Source organism: Dama dama, chromosome 18 (genome assembly GCF_033118175.1).
Source record: "Dama dama isolate Ldn47 chromosome 18, ASM3311817v1, whole genome shotgun sequence".
Taxonomy (NCBI): Eukaryota; Metazoa; Chordata; class Mammalia; order Artiodactyla; family Cervidae; genus Dama; species Dama dama.
This window is the reverse complement of record NC_083698.1, coordinates 47,627,774-47,651,085: the sequence shown is the minus strand read 5'-3', so window position 1 is coordinate 47,651,085 and position 23,312 is coordinate 47,627,774. Positions and strand designations below refer to the sequence as shown.

Genomic DNA, 23,312 nt, shown 5'->3' with positions numbered 1-23,312 from the left:
TGGTGCAGAGAGGCGGGCTCCTCCCCAGGAGGAGGGGAGGAGGATCAGCCTGGGATCAGCCTGGTGGTCTTTAAGAGAGATCCTCCCTGACTTCTCTGCCTGTCACTTCTGCTCGGAACCCCAGTCTAGCTCACTGACCGGGCAGGATGTGGGCCGCAGCGCTGCTTCTGGTTGTCCTGGCTCCCGGTAAGTGTGTTGCCTGGATGCTCCTGGAATTTTTTCTGTTTTTTTTGGGGCAAGGGGTGGGGGGCGGTGGGGAGAGGGTCGTACTAAGAAATTGGTGCTTCCTCTTCCTCATTATTTTTTGTTGCTTTTCCCATTGCAGTCATGCAGGTATCTTCCAACTTCAGGTTAATCACTAGTGGGACTGGGGAGACTGCTTCGTTCACCTGTGATCTTACACAAGGGGCCACCTATATCCACTTGTACAAACATGAGGAGGGGACGGCCCCCCGACGCCTTCTCTACTACGACAGCTACAACTCAAAGCCTGTGTTTGAATCAGGAATCAGTGGAGAAAAATACAGTGTCTATAAGCGCACAGAGAGGAGCTACACATTTGCAATCCTAAATCTGAAAGAAAGTGATTCCGGCATATACTACTGTGCCATCTGGGATAAGCACGTTGGTTCAGACTTCCTGTACACTGCACTGGAAATTTTGCTTGTGGCTGCGAATCACAGCCCTGATATCAGCAGCTTCTTCACTTCCTCCCCAATTTCTTTTTACTCTGAACAAAGAAAAACTCTGAACGCAATGCCCATGAATCAAACTTTATATTCCACGGCCACCTTCTCCCTCCCCACAATAGCCATAGTTTTTCCTAAAAACAGACCTCCATCTCCAGTCTGTAGGCAAGCAGTCTGGCAGGCAGCATATTCTCAGCTCTCCCAGAAGCTGGTAGAGTTTATATTATTTTCTCTTTAGGAAAGACAGAGAACCTAGGATTATCTGTTAGGGGAGATATTTAGGAGAGGAAAATGGAAAGGCTAGATAATACTGAACCATTCACCTGATGATTTTCCAGAGAAAATGGCTGGGAATGGGCATCTTTATTATCCAGGAGTGTGAAGAATGAGAAATAATGGAATGAAAACTCGGACTTCTTGAACCTCAAGCTGGTATCCAATTTATCTTTTGGACAAACTTATATTTCTCTTACATAATCAGCTAGGGCATGGTTGATCTAGTGAAAGTGTAGGGGGAAAAGTGATTGTTTTAGGTGGTGGTGGTTGGTGGTTCAGTCGCTAAGTCGTGTCCAACTCTTGAAACCCCTTCGACTGTAGCTTGCCAGGCTCCTCTGTCCACAGCAAGAATTCTCCAGGCAAGAATATTGGAGTGGGTTGCCATTTCCTTCTCCAGGGGATCTTCCAGAGCTAGGAATTGAACTCAGGTCTCCTGCATCATTGCTGGTAGATTCTTTACTGACTGAGCTATGAGGGAAGCCCCATTGTTATATTCTACTTATACTCTCTGTTGAAGTTCAGCCCACAGCCAGAACTGTCTTAAACAAGTAAAGCCAAAGCTGCTTTCTACCTCCACTCCCTACCATTAACAAGGCCAAGTGCCAAACTAGAATGAGACTTATCAGATCATAATTTTCTCAAAAATTAAAGTTAAAGAACACTTCAGGTGAACAAATCAATGAATGGTATATATTTTAATTGTAAAGTCATATAACCAAGGATTGTGGCTGCCTTACTGGGCTAGGTTTAAGGAAGCAAAATTAATATTGAAATACAGAAATGCCAGCTCACATGTATATGGTCTTCTGTGTACTGGTTCCTCCAAATTTGTACCAGTGTCTGAGCTTCTAGAACAGTGTTTCTCAAACTGTGGTCCATGCACCACCTGCATCAGAAGCGCCTGAATTGGAATAAAAGTGTTTGTTCTGGGTGGCACTCAACACAGTGAATCAGAATCATGGAATGAAGGCTGAAAATGTGCATTTTTTGTTAGGCTCCTGCTGATTCTTCTTCAGATTGATTTGTAAGTCTTGCTGCACCACCACAGGAATGCCTACTAGAACAGTATTCATGGTCTTATCCCCAACCCCAAAGCCCCATCAGTCTTATTGCATAACGGGTGCTGCTGCTCTCCAGGTCATCATACTTCTCCATCAGAATCTCTCAATCAAAAAAAAAAAAAAAAAAAAAACAGTCTCACACCACAAGTCAAAACTTCTTAGTTCTGTGACTGCAGACAGCAAGGAATTGGACAGTAAATGCACTGCCTTTAGCTTGCTCTACTGTATCAGCAACCACATACTATAACTATTTGCAGCTTTAGGAAAGCCTGAAGCATAAATATATCTTCATTTATACTTTTCCAATGGTGTTAAGACTTTGTTCTGCACATTTGATTCCTTGATCCACTTTAATTTGAATTTTTGTGTATGGGCATAAGGTAGCAATATGAATGTGTAGATCCAATTTCTCCCCCAATTACTGACTAATGCATTATTATATCACTGCTTTTCTTTGCATTTTGTGATAACTACTTTTCCATGTACTCACAGAACCCTTATGATCTCTCCCTCAGTTTCCATTCTCTGTCTCTGCTTATACAGGTCAATTTCTCTAAGGACACAGCTAGAGGTAGAGACACCGTGTATGTACAAGAAAAAAAAGCACGTGTAGGATAAGCAGTATGCTATATGCAACCCGTGTGTGACTGAAGAAATCAGAGGAAATCAAAAATACTTGAAGACAATGAAAACAGGAAAACACCATAAAAAAATCTGAGGTTTACAGCAAAAGCTGTTCTAAGAGAGAAGTTTATAGTGATACAAGCCTGCCTCAAGAGACAAGAAAAACCTTAAGCAAACAACCTAATCTTACACCTAAAAGAATTGGAAAAAAGAACAAATAAAACCAAGGGTAAATGAAAGAGAATAAAAATTAGAGCAAAGTAAAATAGACTAAAAACATCAAGGGAGAGATCAATACACTAAGAGCTGGTTATTTGAAAATACAAACAAATGGTAAACCTTTAACCAAGCTAATCAGGAAAAAAAGAAAAGAGAGAGAGAGAGAGAGAACTCAAAGATACAAAATTAGACATGAAATTAGAAGAAGTTAGCAACTGATACCACCAAAATATAAACGGCAATAACTTATTACTACAAATAATTACTCAGTACCTGGCAAGAAAATAGACTGCCTAGACGAAATAGATACATTCCTAGAAATGTTGTAAAAAGTACAGGTTCTCCAGCAAGAATATAAAAACGGGGGGGGGGGGGGGGGAATCTCTTCAGCAAGTGGTGCTGGGAAAGTTAGACAGCTGCACATAAACCAATGAAGTCAGAACACACCCTCACACCACACACAAAAATAAACTCATAGTGGCTTAAAGATTTAAACATAAAACATGACACCATAACTGTCCTAGAAGAGAGCATAGGCAAAACAATCTCTGACATAACTCATACCAATATTTTCTTAGGTCAGTCTACAAAGGCAATAGAAATAAAAACAAAAATAAACAAATGGGACCTAGTCAAACTTACAAGCTTTTTCATGTCAAAATAAACCATAAAAAAAATAAAAGACAACCAATAGAATTAGAGAAACTATTTACAAATGATGTCATGACAAGGGCTTAATTTCCAAACTATGTGAAAGATCATACAACAATAACAAAAAGCAGACAACCCAGAGGCAAAGTGAGTTGAACACCTTAATAGACATTTCCCCAAAGAAGACATACAGATGGCCAGTAGGCACATGAAAAGATGCCCAACATCACTAATTATTAGAGAAATGCAAATCAAATCTACGACAAGGTGCAACTTCATACCAGTCAGAATGGCTATCTTTAAAATGTCTACAAATAACAAATGCTGGAAGGGTGTGAAGAAAAGGGAATCTTAATACACTGTCAGTGGGAATGTAAAGTGGTGCAACCACTATGAAAAACAGTATGGAGGTTTCTCAGAAAATCAAAAATAGAATTACCGTACTACCTAGCAACCCCACTCCAGGGCATATACCAGAAGAAAACAGTCATTCCAACAGGTATATGCACCCCTATATTCATAGAAGCACTGTTCACAACAACCAGAACATGGAAACAGCCTAAATATCCATTGACAGATGAATGGATAAGGAAGATGTGGTACATATCTATAATGGAATACTACTTAGCCATAAAAAGAACAAAACACTGCTATTTGCAGCAACATGGATACAACTAGAGATTATCATATTGAGTGAAGTAAGTCAGAAAAAGAAAGACAAATACCATATGATATTACTTATATGTGGAATCTAAAATATGACACAAATAAATCTATGAAACAGAAACAGACTCATAGACATAGAGATCAGACTTGAGGTTGCCAACAGGGGGAAGAGGAGAAGAGGGATGAACTAGGAATTTGGAGTTGGTAGATGTAAACTATTACACTTAGAATGGATAAACAACAAGATCCTACTGTATTGCACAAGGAACTACATCTAATATCCTGGGATGAATCATAATGGAAAACAATGTTGAAAAAAAAAAAGAACGCATATATGTGTAAAACCGAGTCACTTTGCTATAAAGCAGAGATTGGCACAAATTGTAAATCAACTACACTTCAATTTAAGCTAATCAATGAATATAGTAAAGTTGCAGGATATAGAATTAACACACAGAAATCCTTTGCATTCCTATATACTAACAATGAAAAAACAGAAAGAGAAATTAAGGAAACAATACCATTCACCATTGCAACAAAAAGAATAAAATACTTAGGAGTATATCTACCTAAAGAAACAAAAGACCTATACATAGAAAACTATAAAACACTGATGAAAGAAATCAAAGAGGACACAAACAGATGGAGAAACATACTGCGTTCATAGATTGGAAGAATCAATATTGTCAAAATGGCTATTCTACCCAAAGCAATCTATAGATTCAATGCAATACCTATAAAGCTACCAATGGTATTTTCCACAGAACTAGAACAAATAATTTCACAATTTGTATGGAAATACAAAAAACCTCGAATAGCCAAAGTAATCTTGAGAAAGAAGAATGGAACTGGAGGAATCAACCTGCCTGACTTCAGACTCTACTACAAAGCCACAGTCATCAAGACAGTATGCTACTGGCACAAAGACAGAAATATAGATCAATGGAACAGAATAGAAAGCCCAGAGATAAATTGACGAACCTATGGACACCTTATCTTTGACAAAGGAGGCAAGGATATACAATGGAAAAAAGGCAACCTCTTTAACAAGTGGTGCTGGGAAAACTGGTCAACCACTTGTAAAAGAATGAAACTAGAACACTTTCTAACACCATACACAAAAATAAACTCAAAATGGATTAAAGACCTAAATGTAAGGCCAGAAACTATAAAATTCCTAGAGGAGAACATAGGCAAAACACTCTCCGACATGAATCACAGCAGGATCCTCTATGACCCACCTCCCAGAATATTGGAAATAAAAGCAAAACTAAACAAATGGGACCTAATGAAACTTAAAAGCTTTTGCACTACAAAGGAAACTATAGTAAGGTGAAAAGACAGCCCTCAGATTGGGAGAAAATAATAGCAAATGAAGAAACAGACAAAGGATTAATCTCAAAAATATACAAGCAACTCCTGCAGCTCAATTCCAGAAAAATAAATGACCCAATCAAAAAATGGGCCAAAGAACTAAACAGACATTTCTCCAAAGAAGACATACAGATGGCTAACAAACACATGAGAAGATGCTCAACATCACTCATTATCAGAGAAATGCAAATCAAAGCCACAATGAGGTACCATTACACGCCAGTCAGGATGGCTGCTATCCAAAAGTCTACAAGCAATAAATGCTGGAGAGGATGTGGAGAAAAGGGAACCCTCTTACACTGTTGGTGGGAATGCAAACTAGTACAGCCACTATGGAAAAGAGTGTGGAGATTTCTTAAAAAACTGGAAATAGAACTGCCATATGACCCAGCAATCCCACTTCTGAGCATACACACTGAGGAAACCAGATCTGAAAGAGACACCTGCACCCCAATGTTTATCGCAGCACTGTTTATAATAGCCAGGACATGGAAGCAACCTAGATGCCCATCAGCAGACGAATGGATAAGGAAGCTGTGGTACATATACACCATGTGATATGTACCATATATTGTGTATATATGTACCATATACACTCAGCCGTTAAAAAGAATTCATTTGAATCAGTTCTAATGAGATGGATGAAACTGGAGCCCATTATACAGAGTGAAGTAAGCCAGAAAGATAAAGAACATTACAGCATACTAACACATATATACGGAATTTAGAAAGATGGTAACAATAACCCTATATGCAAAACAGAAAAAGAGACACAGAAGTACAGAACAGACTTTTGAACTCTGTGGGAGAAGGTGAGGGTGGGATGTTTCGAAAGAACAGCATGTATATTATCTATGGTGAAACAGATCACCAGCCCAGGTGGGATGCATGAGACAAGTGCTTGGGCCTGGTGCACTGGGAAGACCCAGAGGAATTGGGTGGAGAGGGAGGTGGGAGGGGGGATTGGGATGGGGAATACATGTGACTCTATGGCTGATTCATATCAATGTATGACAAAACCCACTGAAATGTTGTGAAGTAATCAGCCTCCAACTAATAAAAAAAATTAAAAAAAATTAAACATTAAATAAAGGTGTCTCCTGTCCTCTTCACATTCCAAGCTTTTCTGCCCAAGGACTCAGTTAGTCTCCTACTCATAGTTCAAGCAGTAAAGAATCTTCCTGCAATGCAGGAGACTCATGTTTGATTCCTGGGTCAGGAGGATCCCCTGGAGAAGGAAATGGCAACCCACTCCAGTATTCTTCCCTGGAGAATCCCATGGACAGAGGAACCTCATGTGCTATAGTCCATGGGGTCGCAAGAGTCGGACCCGACTGAGTAACTTTCATTCATTGTTCTTTATAACTCACACTTTTAGATGCCTTTTAATACAAACCTAACTTTTATGGTGTTTGATTGTCAGGGAATGTTTGCCAGGAGGATTCCTACGTGCTATCTCTCATGAGTCCTTTGTCCCTCTTCAAACGGAACAGCACACTGCTCCCAGGGACTGAGGTCATTGTGTGAGGCAGGCTTGGGTCTCCTTTAGTAAACATTCTCTTTAGGACAAAACTGCTTAGTCTCGTTCCCCTTTCTTGAGATATGGATTGTGTCCTGACCTTGTGACTAACATTACCCCTTGTTCCCTTGGTAACGGTAGCTGTACGTTTGATTTTCTGATCTCTATCATTCCCAAAAGAAGTTTCTTGTACCACAGCCTATATATATTCATAGAGAAATCATTAAAGCACCTTTGCTCCATCAGAGCTTAGGTCCCCGCATCTTTTTTTTCTCTCTCTCTCTTTCTCTCTTTTACTTTCTTATCGTCGACTCCGTACCACCAGGTTCCGGTCCATTAATGGACCCCAACAGTTGATAGAGAGCTATTTTTTCTTCCAACATACAATTAATAGTTCATAACTAATTTTAACACAATCTATCATTTCCCTACAATTAAAAATGCCTTAATTATATTTTTATATTAATATATGCTTGGAGGATTTGCATTTTATTCATGTCTCAGTATTCTTACTCCATTATCATGTTATGTCAGTAACTTTGCAATAAGGGTTAAGAGCTGCTATGCCAAATTAGTTATTAAAAATCATTATTTTTAATAAATTTTTAAAAATTATTTCATATTTACTCTTTATATCAATTTAAAATAAATATAACTAGCTCACCCCCAATCTTTACAACAAGGAACAAAAAAATAAAATGTTACCTTAAGTCTCATTGGAATTAGTCTATTTATACACATGATTTTAAGAAGAGTTTGTATGTTTATGACATTGAGGTTTTCTTTCATGAATATGATATATCTCTCCATTTATGCAGGTTTAATTTTATGCCTTTTAGTAAAACCTTATATTCTTTCTTCTTATTGTTCTTATATTTAATAAAACTTAATAATTGCATAACTCCTTAGTTACTCTTTTGCATTTTATTGCTTAGATCTTTCACGCATTTTGAAAAACAGACAATTCCTAAAGCTCCCAATAATTTTGCTCATGGTCTTGGAATAAGGAAAATCAGAGGACAAGTTTTCAGAAAGGAACTAAGGGGACATCATTCATGGCTACAATAGTTGCAAAGGGTATATGACAGCCCCAAGTACTAACAACTTACGATTCTCCATTTTTGTGTGTGGACATTCTGTGGATCATGAGATCTTATTTCCCCAGCCAGAGATTGAGCCCAGTAAAAGCAGTAAAAGTGCAGAGTCCTAACCACTGCACTGCCAGGAAATTACCATTAACTCTCAATTTTAAAAAAAAGAAAAATTATCTAAATATAATTGGCATCTGAATCTCCATCCCCTCCCATTGTGTTGGAACTATGAGCTGAGCTCCTGTGAATGGACAGTTGCCCAACATGACCTCCTCTTCCTTTCATCCTTGGGGCAGAGGAACTGATTGCTCACGGGACTTAGACCATGAACAAGTGCATCTGGAGTAGACATGGGGATAGTAAGAGCCTGTCCTGTCTGGTCCTGGCAGATGGACATCTCATCTGTGCTCAGAGGAGTACTCAGCTGCTTCTGGCAATTTCTTTCCCCCTGCCCCAAGATGAGTGGCTTGAAATTACAGAATATCCACCAAGAGACTTCTTTTGACTATCAGAGAAATGGATATTGTTTTCAAGTTTTAGTTTAAAGAAAGTATTATTTCAATGGAGAGAGAATTCTGAAAATTTCTTCCTTTATCCTAGGAAAAATATTAAATAAGTCATCACAGGACTTATTTTCTCATTTCCCTTTACCTTGGTAAAGAATTGTGTTGCCCAATGAATGGAGAGCTTTGTTCACATTTCTCAAGTACACGTGTGATGGCTGATGGGATATTTGCATTTGCAGTTACTGAAGGTATTGCTCCTTTTAGCAATACATTCCCATATCGCTAAACAGCCCTGGTGTTTGTGAGAAGAGAATGGCCTTTCAACCGATGCAAACTCTGAGCAGTTTCAACAGAACTAAACACCTGGAAATAAAAAAAAAGTCTTGATTCTTTGAATACCGTTCCTGGAAATTTAGAAGACCAGGTGGTTAACCAGTTGGTGCCAGTGATGTGGTCTTTTCCTGTTTTTATACTTATCATCTTTCATCAGCGTTTTCAGTGATTACTACTCCTTGGAAAGCAGATATTTGGGTCCATTTATCTGAGGAAAGTGGCTTCCCCAGTGGATCCCTGAGTCAGGAAGATTCCCTGGAGAAGGAAATGGCAACCCACTCCAGTATTCTTCCCTGGGAAATCCCATGGCGGGCTACAATCCAAGGGGTTGCAAAGGAGTCGGACACATCCTAGCGACTAAATAATAACAACAAATCTGAGGAAAACGTATAAAACATTGGATGCTGTGAAACCTATATCCAAGGACTTCCAAAAGAATTCAGAAGATCAAACTGCCAGTATGAAGTTTTTTGACTTCTAGTCACTTTATAAAGGTAGAAGAAGGCTGGATTATTGTAGGAGCTTTTACCATTGTGACAGCTCAGGCTGGAAGAAGATATTTGGAGAAGGAGCTATCATCATAGTAACTCCTCCTGGTAAGTATCATTTTTCTATTTTTACTATAGTCATAAAATACTGTTAGATGCTTTGTAGAAACAACTTGGGGTCTCCCTGATCTGGCTGCCACATTCCTGGTCTCAGCATCTAAACAGTAGTTTTACAGCTATTGGTCACTCTATATGGAAACTAAACCACTTTGTAAATAGTTTCTTCTTGTCCCTGCTTGTAAGCGGTTGAAATTTGTGTTCTAGGAAACACACACAAAATAGACTCAGGCTAGATAGTACAGTATTCTGAAGACCATGTCTGTCTTATTGCTTCATTTATCTTTCTATATTCTAACATAAATAGCATATTATATCATCACATTGGTATAAGTTATTAGTTCGAGTTCCTTTTCTTTTAAGCAGTCTATTAAGTGAGAAACACTTTTCTTACTATCTCTTCTCTATATTTTGAGATAAAATACTGTGCTCCTGAATCCCCTGCAAAACCAGTATTACTGATTTTCATCTCATCCCTAAGAGCAGTGGAAGAAAATTCTTTCAGTAAATGATTACACAACATTGATAAATCTCACTTCTTATTACTCTAGCCTCTTAGAGGGAGGCTGAGATTATCTGAAATGCAAAGTATCTCATCTCTTGTGAAATTGTCTGGACACGGACCAGTTTGTGAGCTCAATGAGCCATTTCAGCTCCAAAGTTCACGAAAGTGTCTTCATGGCTGGGCATTCTCCTTTGCTCTTTCATTCTCTCAGCAAATATTTATTGAGGACAGTTTCTGTGCTGGGAGCTGCAGACAGAAGGGTGAACAAGACACAGAACGAGTCTCAACACCAAACAACTTCTATTCTAGTGGAAGCATTCTAGATTTTGGTTTAATTGAGACCTGTCTTCTATGGGCCATGGCTGCAGAAGTAGGACGTCTTGGATTGTTGAGCTTGGTGTAATAGTTATTGCTTATAAAAAGCATACCTTTTGTTTGGTGGAAGATTTTGATAAAATGGCCTCAAACCATGCCATTAAAGAGAATTTTAATAGTTAATATTTACTGAAGGATAGACACCATGATATGGAGTTTCAATGCCTTATACTTTCCTCACCAGTAATCCTTTCATTCCCATTTTATAGATAAAGAAACTGAGGTTTAGAGAAGTTTAGTTACTTGCCTAAAGTCACATGACTAGTTACTGTGGCAAAGTTTGGGAACCAGTAGAGATTTGTCAAAGTAAGAGGACTGGATTATTATGTGATATTTGGAACATCAAGTCATGTTTTTATATCCTGAATATTTACCTTTCTGTAGCCTGACCTGGATTCTGTAACTATTAGTAATAGCTCATACTTTGTATTGCTACTCACATGTGAAAACAATGCTCTTGCTTTTTAATCATAGCACTGAAATGACATCTCTTTCCCTCTGAAAGATCATGTAAGTCACATGAATGTGCATTTATTAAACATTCAGAATATATGTCGATTCTGTCTCAATCCAAAAGAAGTGAATAAAAAACAAGAAATAAGAAAGCAAGAAAAATATAGTGGAATAGATACCCTATATTAACTGACTAAAATAAGCACACTAAATTTTCAAATATGTTTTCCCACCACAAAATTAGAAAAAAGAACTTCAATGTGGGAGTCTTTAGTAGGAAAATGAAGTAAAAAGGGGGCATTGCCTTCAATATCCAGTTTACAAAATGGAAGAAATGGTCTTCAAGCAAATATGCTTATACTCCCAATGCATCAATGCAACCGGCACCAAAATGTAATGTCATTCATGAATGGTGGCCCTCAGTTGATAAGATGAGGCAGGCAGTGAAGCAATCCAACTTAACAACGGAGGATTTGAGTGCCAGGCATCCTGCCATTTTTGTGGTCATTTGTCCTAAGGCCCATACCTGGAGCTGCAAGCTGAACTTTGGGCATGAACTGGATAGAAGTCAATTTGAAGCTGAAATTTCTGGTAAAATCTTGAGATGCCCATAGATTGTGCTATTGTTGGGGAAAAGCCATTTGTTGTGGACAACAGAAGTGAAGTTCCATATACTGGCTGTATACATTAGACTTTAGACAATGTTCCCTTTGATTTTGTTCACCCTGGAAATGCAGCAAATATGACAAAATAAATGACTGCCTATTATCTGGGTGTGTGAAGAGCTGTGATACGGGCTTGGAGAATCCCAGACATATCAAAACACAGAGGAATGCAAACAAGCCATCAGTTGCTATGGATCTACCTGTAAACCCCAGATACTGAATTCCCATCAGATAGGCAAGATTTGCTCCCATGATATTAAAATGTCATGTTGGACCACACAATTATCACAAATAAAAATGCTAATAATAATGTCAACAATAACATAGTAATATTTATAATCTCTTACCTCTATATGATTTTTATTCAAATGACTTTTCAGATCTTGTTTCATTTTGAGCTTACCAAAACACTAATAAGGATGTTCACTTGACTTAACAGTAGCACCGTCATTTTCAAATAAATAAGGTACCCAAGGCATTAGTTTACTTTATTTGCTCAACCACAGAGCTTGTTAGGAGCAAAATGAACTAGGACCAGAATCTTAGTGTCTGGAATTCTAAGTCATCATAGTTCTACTAGAATTTGAAGAAATCAGAGAAGCTAATTAGTCTAAAGTTTTTGATACGACTTGAATCACTGTGGAATAGTTACATAAAAAACTTCAATGTTGGAGCAAAACTCGTTGTCACAGGTAGGTATCAGAAGAATATAATTTTTTTTCAAGGTAATAGAGGGAAGGTAAGAAACAATTAAATAGGAATAACATTTAGCAAAAATGGGAATGTGAATGCGAATTAAATGTAGAGATTTAGGAGAGATTTTACAACAAATTCACATAGTACAGGAAAGCATAGACAACATTGTACAAATATTGTAATAGAATTTGGCTTCGTGTCTGTGTGGACTTCTATAAAGGGCTCATGTATAATGTACCTAATTATCATGAAAGTATTTGGCCCGGGGTTGAAGTTTGTCATTACAGGTAAGTTTTATGAGTTAACATGTCTCCTTTTCTGATGCTGAAGCGGGTGTTTCCAAAGAAAGTGGGCTTTGGAGTCAGGCTGACCTAGAACTTCTGATCCACCACTAACTACATATGTGAACATGGAAGTTATTCTCTGGACTCAGTCTCCTAATCTGTAAGATAGTATAACAGTATTATCCAGCAGGGGTTGTATGAGAATTAAATGAGATAGTGTGAGGAACTATTTAGCACATTGTCTAATGCATCGGTATTCCTTTCTGGATAAGCCCGTAGACAGAGGAGCCAGGTGGGCTAGTCCATGGGGTCGCAAAGAATTGGACATGACTCCGCACCATATGTTTTGTTGGCTAACACGTCATACATATTGGATTGGTGTTTATTCAAATGTAAAGGGAAAATTGCACCCAAGAGGGAGAGTGTTGGCAGCCAAATTATTGATGAATTTGAAATTCTTCGGAGGATGCAGCTGTACTGTTAACTCCTCAAATGGAAAGCTATCTTATGGTTCCCTCACACACATAAAATAGAATTGGAAGGTAGCTGTCTCTGTTTAGCAGACTCTGGTTTACATGGCAAGAAAAAAATGAGATTAAAATATGTTTATTTTTTATATGTCCTGCCGTTCTATGTGCTTTAAATCTTAATCCTTTAATTTAATTGATGTCATTTCTAACAACAACATTTATTGGCTCTAAAATATATAACCAGTAAGCTTGGGCTTCATGCTCATACTTATCAGAAAAAAGTTTTAATTTATAAAGAAAATGATCAAGAAGTTAAGTCAGTTAAATATAGATAGAAATCTCATGAATTAAAAATTCTTATTTAAGTATGAAAGAGCCCCAATTATTTAGTTTATAAAAGAAAAATGAGAGGGAAAAAAGAGGGAAGACCTAAATCACTATCAACAAAGTATATGGTTGGAGAAATACACAGTGTCTTGCTTTTATAATGTATATAATACTGCTTGTACTAAAAGCAAGATGTATAAAATTAAAATAGCACATTACAACCCAACTTTATTTACAGCATGAGTGAAAAATCAACACTGTCTGCTTACTGATTTAGCAGAAAAACCTGGAACTTTGCTGCACAGGCAGACGTTCTCAAGAATTTTCTTTCCTTCTCAGATGAGAAGTCCAGTTTCTCCCTTCTTAAGGTATTTCCTCATGAAGGACTTTCCCAGTGGTCCAATGATTAAGACCACCTTCCAATGCAGGTGGCGCAGGTTCGATCCCTTGTCAGGAAATATACTTTATGCAGCTGGTGAAAAAAGGAAAATAGTGGCAGTAAAGCAGTTCAGCAGCCTTAGGGGGCAAATTCAAATTATAGGGAAAACGCCGAGAGCCAGAATCTTGTGTATTATTACTCAAGCTGAAACTTCAGTTGAAACTCCAAAATAAAATGTGCTTTTGGTGAGCATTTTATGAATTTAGGAAAATTCTAAGTAGATTACTTGATAAGTTTAGTATAAGAGCCTTTCTGAAAATACATTTTTTTACATGAAAGTATAGTTAGTTCACAATGTTGGGTAAGTTTCAGGTATACACCAAAGTGATTCAGTTTTTTGTGTGTGCGTATTATTTTTCAGGTTCTCTTCCATTAAAGATTATTACAAGATATTTAACATACCTCTCTGTTCTACATAGTAGGTTCTTATTGTTTATCTGTTTTATATACAGTAGTGTGTATCTGCTAATCCCAAATTAGGAGTTTGTGATTAATAATACATTTTTAATAGAAGTTTTGGAAATACTGTTATGCAATCAAGGCACTGTAAATGACATGCTGCTCTACTCCAAAATCTGGAGTGGTTCAGGTATAAAATCGAGAGGTCATATGAAATTAGAAATAAAGAGAATCTCATCACTTCAGAATTGGCCATGGGATCCACATCTGGAGCTCAAAGTTCAACTTCATAGTATACATGTCAAGTACACATGGGTGTTGATTCCCATTCTCAAAAGTAACTATATTATTTTGTAAAACTGATAAATTTTCTCTGGATATTTATTTTTATGGTTCATTTCAGAACCAGTTAAACGAAGACTGAGATTCCACAGAGCTGCAGAATATGAGAATGTGTTATTTGAACAAAGAGAGCATAAATTGCAAAACACAGGATGGGAAAGGGAAGTAGGATAGAAGCCAGCAAAAATTTTACCAGTACAGAAACCATCAGTTACCCAGTTGCCCCCACCATCCCTATTCCCGCCACCTACCCATCCACTTCAAAACAGGCTCCAGTATTATAGAACAAAAGAGATTTTTTAAAAAATTAATTGGGGACTTCCCTGGCAGTCCAGTGATTGGGACTCCTCATTTCTGCTGTAGGAGGCATGGATTCAACAGTAAACATGTTCATGAATGTTGGAAGTCTTGATGTGGGTTATTTGTATGGGATATTTAAAAGTCATAATCCCATGGACAGAGGAGACAGGCAGGCTATAGTCATTAGGTCATAAAAAGTCGGACCTGACTGAAGCGACTTGGCACGCACACAAGATGCACCCCATCTCTGCATATGGAGAACAAATGAAGGTCAAGGTATAATCCAGTTCTGCTACTTAACAGCCGTGACTTTGGGCAAGTTCCGTGAAGACTTGAACTTCTCTTGCCATTGAAAATAAAACAGTACTAAGCACCTGGATGAAAGGCCACAGTGAGCAGTAGCCTTTTGTTCTTTTACTACTCACTAGGTTTTTCCAAGCCACAGCATGTTGGTGTTTCTTTAACCATTCTTCTTAATTACTATTCCATATTCCCTTACAGAGAGAAACCTTGCTGCAGACACTTCCCCCAAGCCCACTATTTTTCTTCCTTCAATTGCTGAAATCAACCATGATAATGCTGGAACATATCTTTGTCTCCTGGAGAAATTTTTCCCTGATGTTATTACAGTTTCTTGGAAAGTAAAAAATAGCAACAGAGTTCTGCCATCCCAGCAGGGAAATACCATGAAGACCAAAGACACATACATGAAGTTGAGCTGGCTGACCGTGACCAAAAACTCTATGGATAAACAACATGTATGTGTTGTCAAACACACGAAAAATATAGGAGGAATTGATCAAGAGATTATTTTTCCTTCAATAAAAGAAGGTAAGTGCTTACTTCTTTCAGAGCTTACTGAAAAAAGACCTCATTGAGGGCATAAAATGGCTTATCAGAACCAAATCTGTATGAACAAGAACACATCCAGGAGAAAAGGGATGAATAAAACAACCATTGTTACTTTGCTTTCCTCCATCCATTAGTCCATTATCTTTTCTAAAAAATTTCTACTTGTATGACTGTCTTTTTATTTTTTTTTTTACTTTATTCATGTCAGTTTCTATCAAGTCACAGAACTATAAATGTGATTTGGCCTGTTTTTCCATATCTGGAACTTTCTGTATCTGGAATTGCACTGAAGTGTTGAGCTCTTATAATAAAAAAAAGAAAGGTCATTGATAAGAATAATTAAGATATCTAGGAAAGAAGATGCTTTTAGTGTCTATAGTAGTGGAATTATATTGTTTATAGGTTAATTTCTCTTTATTTCTGTGGCTTATTTTACAAGGTACTTTCCACAGGCCCTGTCTCACTTAATCTCCCATGATGATCCTTTGAATCCTGGCTCTGCCATCACTGGTACCACTGGTACAACTCTCTGCCAGTCACTTTCTGTCTGATCCTTATTTCCTCTTTGCAACATGGAATCCTCCAAAATACAACCCACTCAGTGTCACTGGAGGATTAAAGAAGATAATACATGTAAAGTACTTAAGCAAGTTATAGTCACTCTCTGGCTACCAGCCTAATTAATACTGTTTTCATTGTGCCCACAAACACCACAAATGCAGAAAATCAGGGGATGTGCATGATTTGGAAAGGTGTGGCTGCTTTCCTTTGCTTAGACAGCAAGTTTGCCTGAGCCAGACTTTCAAATGTGGGATTTCCTTGGTGGAATCTTGGACTGGATGAATTAGACTGGGTAGCAACTCTTCACCTCGGCAGTGAGTGCTGACCATGCAGAGTAGCCACTTTTTCTGATGATTTGTCTTTGCAACAAGTATTTCTCAAACACCTACTTCGTAGCAAACACAGCGCTAGGAGTTATGAATACAGAAGAAAGACAAGATGCCCTTGGGTAACACCCTCCAGTGATGGTAGAAAGAAAAATGTAGCCTTCATGAACTTCAACATTTTCATGTGTAGAAAATCATATATGAATTAAAACTATGAATTACATAGAATCAGACCAACTATTTTTGGAATTGTAGGGCTCATGTTTTTAATTACTGTCTCTCTGTCAGCAGGTTTTATATGTGTATATATACACATGTATATATATATGTATTGCACATACATATACATTACAATATACACACACGTATAAACACATGTGCATGCATGCAAAGTTGCTTCAGTCGTGTCCAAATCTTTGCAACCCCTGGACTGTAGCCCAGCAGGCTTCTCTGTCCATGGGATTCTCCAGGCAAGAATATCAGAGTGGGTTGCTGTGCCCTCCTCCAGGGGATCTTCCCAACCCAGGCACTGAAGCTGTGTCTCCTGTGACTCCTGCACTGCCGGTGGATTCTTTACTGCTGAAACATACTCACAGCATCGAATAATGGGCACAGATAATTCACTAATACTTTTTCTCATTTCTTGTAGTTGTCTCCGCAGTTGTCCCTACTACTGAGCCTCCTACTACTGAGCCTCCAGATGATTGTTTGACCGATGAAAGCAGTAAGTTTTTGTACAGATTTGCCTTTATGTCATGCTTTAGTCTTTCTTTCTTCCTAATCTATTTATCTTTTGAACTTCTCTGGTTTAAAGTGGAAAAGATCAATTATCTGAAATTGTGGGGCTCATCATTGTTAAAGTTTTACTGATCATCTCTACTGTCATCTGTCAATAGATTATATACATATATGCATTATATATACACAGACACCATATTATACATATATATGCATGCACTGTAAAATAATGGGTGTGGACAATTGATTAATACTTGCTTCCTTTGCTTTTAGAAGCTACAGGTACTGGTTCTAAAAAAGCTTGTCTGAAAGATAAAAGTGGTAAGTTTTGCTTATGTTTGCCTTTAAGACATCCTATAGCACTTTTTCCCCTCCTGATCAATTACGTTTCTAAAAAATGTCATTTATTTTTAAATGTAACAAAGATGACTATTTTGAATGATGCAATTCAAAAAACAGGTAAATTTTTTTTAAAAATGATACAAAAAAAGGTACAATTCACAAAGAAAATAGACATCATGAACAGTTAGACACCTAACAACAAAGAAACAAAGATACCTAAAGCAATAATCAGAAGAAATATAAGGGAAAAGAAAAAAGCACATCATCATAATAGACATATTAACATTTCTCTGAGAATATTTTATCAAGCACAGAAAAAAATAAAGATGGGAGTATCTTGAATGATGTCGTTAATAATTTAAATATAATAGATTTCTATTTATATTAATTTATATTAATCTTATATCCTATACAAATATATTTAACATTTTGTATCTCATACATTGTTATTAGATATACATAGGCCATTTAGAAAAACTGACGAAAAGATAAACATTACCAAACTTCTAAAGGTAGAATTTTTTTTGTCATTCAGTTATACACATATAGTACGTTTGAAATTATTTTCTGTTATAGGTTATTACAAGACAGTGACTGTAGCTCCTTGTGCTAAATAGTAAACATCTGTTTCTTGTTGCATATCTATTTTTTTAAGTTAGAAATCTAGCATTCTATTCAAACTAAGTCAAACAAATGAAATCAAAATGTCATAATTCAGACTGGCTGGGCAGATGAAGACATGTGCATGTATGCACCTCCATTTACCATGTCACTCTGCTTGACCCCCCAAACTGTATGTAATTATTTTATATTGTTAGGTTAATCATGTTCCCATTATGGCTTGCAGTTGTAATTATCTTTGATTTTTTGTTTGGCTATTTGTTGTGATAAGCATCTTTCACTATTGTGATTATGAAATGGCAACCCACTCCAGTGTTCTTTCCCAGAAAATCCTATGGACGGAGGAACCTGGCAGGCTATAGTCCATGGGGTCGCGAAGAGTCAGACGCAACTGAGTGACTAACACTAACATTAACTATTACTCATTTAATACTGTTGTATTGTGACCGGTCAACAGGAAAATAGTAGAATTCTATATCACCAAAACTACCATTTAATAGAAAAATCTGTAATCACTTTTTAAAATCCAGATGCGTATTAGAATTATCTTGGAATTTTTTGAAAAATACAAATGCCCAGGTATTGCTTTTTTTTTTGCCAGAGCTCCAGATGTGTTTCTAATAAGCAACCACGTTTAAAAACAACTGGACTAAAAAAAAAAAAAAAAAAAAAAAAACAACTGGACTATATGAGGATCTTTTACTTTTATCTAGTTTGTTTCACTTTTTTAATTTCATATTCAGCGCTCCCATTTCATTTAGTTTATGTTTTCCAATTTCTCCATCTCTTCTTGGTTTTTTTTAATGTTCTTTATCAAGCCTTTATCAAGCATAGTAGAAAAGTTATTGTATACATATATATAAATAATATGTATAATACATATATTTTAGAAAGCATGAATTTTTACCTGATCAATTACCTCCTGAACTTCCTCGGTTAATGTTAAGAAAAAGTCAATTATTCCTGAAAGTATGGTGTTCATACATTTAATCAGAGTATCTCTTCTGTCTGTGTTAGCAGATCTTCTATTATATACACATGCATATTAACACACACATAGTTAATCACATATGTGCCACTGTCTAATAATGTATATGAATGATTGACAATACATTTGATTAATGCCTGCTCTCCTTCCTTCTAGAAGTCACTGCTGATACTAATTCTACAAAATCGTGTCTGGAAGGTGAAAGCAGTAAGTTTTGTCTTTGCATTTGTGTCATGTTAGAGTACTTTTTTCCCTCTGGGTAAACTTAACTTTTGAACTTCCTTGGTTTAAGGTAGAAAAAACAAAATGTCTGGATATTGCAGAATAGACTGCATATTTTAAGTAAATCCATCATTCCTGAAGAGTCATCTTAACACATTAAAGGCTGGTTTTGGTGTAAGATGACTCTAAATGAGAGGATGCACTGATAGGCTCCCAAATTATTTCAACAGTGGGCTTCACTCAGTTGTGTAGATTTTGTTTGTAATAACTGGAGAAACTTGATATCAAGTTGCTTCTAAACTTTTTTTAAGTTTTAGCCCTTGCTGGTAACTAATACATGAACTGACACTTGCTGAGAATTTGATATAAATAAGGCGTTGTGCTGTATCTTATGTGCATATTTTGTTTATTCATCATAACACTCCTATGAGGTGGTGCAACATTTTCCCGTAATTTTTCAATGAGGGCCACGAGCCAAAATTACTTAAATCCCTTGTAGCAAGCAACACAGCTAGATCTGAGGACACTTACTCAGTTCTAGTTCTCTATTCCATCTCTAAGATGTAGAGCAAGAATCCTAAAACCGAGGCCCTGAGACAGGGTGGACCCATGGGCAGGGGATAAGTGCATGAATTTCTGACTATCACAGACAGGACGTTAACCCCAGTTCTTTCAGTATTAGTTGCACAAACGTGGGTACATTACTTCTATTTCTAGGCAATAGTGCCCTCTTCTGTCAGTAGGGAACAATTGCACCCAACTCTGTTACTGCAAAGATTGTCCATGTGGAATGTCTCCAAAGGGTATCCATTTAGCTGGCGCAGGATCAGTACTAGTTGGTGGCCCCTTCTCCCTACACGAAGGTTCTCAGTGAATTTGGAAGCACTGGCAATGGTCCTGCCGATCCCTCCTCCATTCCCAGTGTGTCAGGGGGCCCAGAACTCAGCTAACACCTGACCTGACTCAGGGCCATGAGTTATGAGCATGTCCGCTCCTGAGATCCTTTCCACACCACATGCTAGTGATTCTGGAGTTCTGACTCCATGAAGGTAAAGCATAGAAAAGGGAAACTTATACAGGAAGAAACTCAGCCTTGTGGTCCATTGAGTAGCAAGTCAGGCCCAGTATCATTGTTAATTGCTTCTTGACATCATATATTTCTTGCAAAACTTCAAAGGAGATTAAGTGCAATTATCCTATAACATCAAGGGCATGAGGTTAGATATCTAAGAAAGACAGGTGACTGAGGTATGAGCTCCTAAGGTTTCGGGGATTTTGGACTAGCCACTCTCATCCATTTTGTACAAAGTTCTCTTTACTAAAACCTTCCTCCCACCTCACTGTGTCACAACCAGATTTCCCTGGTTTATCCCCTTCATAGGAATCACATTGGTGCACAACATGTAATGGCTCAGATGCTTCCACATCAGCAATTCAACTTGCTATTTATGCTTAACTTTGATGTCTGGGATATTTATTGCACATGCAGATGCAGGACTACAGAGCAGCTAAGAATACCTTAGCTCAGATTCAGGTTGCTGGGATTGAAATATGATTTCTGGTTCTTTCTAAATGTGTGGCACCAAGAAAATTATTTCTCTCTGTCCTTAGTTTACTGGTAAAAGGGGGTTGAAAGTGATAACCTCATAGGTTATTTGAAACCTTAAATAAGATTAGAATTTTGCATGCAAAGCTCTCAGAATAAGTGTTTGACATTTGGTTAGGGGTTAACAAACATCTTCTGTTATTATTACTCAGAGATGTGATGGGACAAAAAATGCAAAATGCTATTTATCACAAATATTTTTCCCATTTGGACTCATTCTTTAAAAACACAACCTTGCTTTTTAATATTTTGAAAGGTTCTGTTGCATTTAGTTGAGGGTGTTGATCGACTTGAATTGTCAACTAGATTCCGAGTTGTTCTGATGGTGGTGGAGCTCGTGGTGGTTGCATCTGTTTTCTTTGGGTTTGGCGGTACAGGGGTGCCACTTGTTTGCAGATCACCAGAAATAAATCATTGTGACCACTTCTGTGAATATGTCCTCTCCTCTCAAAAGAACACTTGAAACTAACCAAAATGACTGCTCCTAGGTACCCTGGAGCTGCAGCTCATAAACACCTCTGCCTATTACACCTACCTCTTACTCCTTCTCATAAGCACAGTCTACTTTGTCATCATCACGTCCTGTGTGTTTAGGAGAACAGGCATCTGCTGTGATGGGAAGATCTCGTGACAAAGAGGGCTACCGAGAGGTCAACGTTCCTTCATCATCTCCAGTCCCAGAAATTCTCTGCTTGCTTTCTGTTTTGAGTGAGCTCAGTTCAGATGTGTATTTATCTGTGACGTCATCATTGTCCCGCCCCCAAGTCCTTTCAACTCCTGAGGCACACCATGGGCAGCTCCCTGTCTCCTCCCCCCGCCCCTCCACCCAGACCACGGCCCTGCCCCTCCCTGTCACACACCCTGGAGAAGTCAGCTTTGCTGCTCGAATTCTGTACTCAGATTTTCATAACATGCACAATAAATGAAAAAGAATCACAAGTCCCCTTTTGTCTGTGTACTTTAATTTCATGAAATCTAACCAAGGTGAGCTATCAAATTCAGCGCTGATTGTAATAATGGGCAACACCACATTTCTAGGTCTTTCACTGAGATGGTGGTTATGGTGCTTTCTCTGGGGCACCGGCTCCAAGAGGACCGGGGGAGCCGGTCCAAGAGGAGCCAAACAAAGGCGCCCACGTTCCTTCTGTTTCAGAGTCACCAGATGCAGAATCATTGGTTTGGGGCATTCAGATAGTGACAATATAACACTGCGTGTGCTCAGACCTATGCTAGGATCTCACAAGCCTGACTCCAGGTGTGATCTCAGACAACTCTTTGAGCTCTCTGTCATCGTTTCCTCATCTGTGTAATGGAGTTACAGAGCCCTGTCTCCTGGAGTGTGAGGATCAGATGAGTCCATGATGCCTGGTCCATGCAAGTTCTCAACAACAATAGTATCTACTGTCAGCAGCTCTACTGTAGGAACAATCGATTCCACACATAGACAAATGCACTGAGATTCATTTCTAAGCTTACTTCCCTGCAAAGAGATTAGATGTAGGTGTAACAGAGATTCAGTCTCTACCGTTCATCAGGTAATCCCACTAACCATTTAAGAACCCCTGGAAGAAGCAACAGTTAAAGGTCACAGTTTATAGGTTGGAGAGCTTAGTTTGTCTGTTCATGGTCACTATTTTGTAAATAAGAGTCATTCAGGCTTTTCTGAACCTGGAGCTCACATTTTGTAATCTAGTATCACATGGCTTTCCCTTGATTCACTTTCTGCTGGGAAAAAACAAGCTACAACAGGACAAAACACACACTGCTTCTTTACTAAAGGCTTCCTCCAAGGATTTGGAGAGAATTTTCTTAAGAATTTGTGATTGTATCTTTTTCTTACGTATATACACTGGTCTCAACATATCTACTCCCTTGATTATCAACATGGTGGAAATCCTGCCTTATTCTATGTGTGTGGTTTTACAGCTTCTTTTTCTTTTCTGCTGAAATATTTGCTCATGTCTTTCAACCATTTTTCCTATTGAGTAATAATACTAATAAACAGGACACTCATATGTGTTTCTGTGTATTTCTCTAAGTACAGACATAAAACAAAAAGTTAAATTCATGATAAAAGGAAGAAAAAATAAGTTAGTGTACATTTTTTATTTTCTCTAATGAATCCTATTAAAGGAAATTTTTTATGCATTAGAATTGAAACGGTCTTATTTAAAATTGGAAAATCTT

General features: G+C 37.8%; 1 protein-coding gene and 1 gene segment (V, D, J or C); one reads left to right on the top strand and one right to left on the bottom strand.

The window, feature by feature from the left end:
* Positions 1-12,221, bottom strand: part of LOC133072241 (STARD3 N-terminal-like protein) — a 69,302-nt gene extending 57,081 nt beyond the window's left edge. The window contains exon 1 of one of the 2 annotated variants that reach the window (XM_061165285.1): positions 11,960-12,221. In XM_061165285.1, the coding sequence (XP_061021268.1) occupies positions 11,960-12,004 (45 nt within the window). In that variant the 5' untranslated portion in view covers positions 12,005-12,221. The remainder of the gene's footprint in view (positions 1-11,959) is intronic. The other variant, XM_061165284.1, reaches the window with a different exon arrangement.
* On the top strand, positions 35-21,888 carry LOC133072243 (T cell receptor gamma constant 1-like). The segment is given in 9 exon segments: positions 35-186; positions 326-624; positions 2,774-2,775; positions 12,261-12,304; positions 15,371-15,700; positions 17,258-17,332; positions 17,620-17,667; positions 19,454-19,504; positions 21,614-21,888. Coding segments are annotated over 9 exon segments (1,032 nt in total).
* The last annotated feature ends 1,424 nt before the right edge of the window (positions 21,889-23,312 follow it).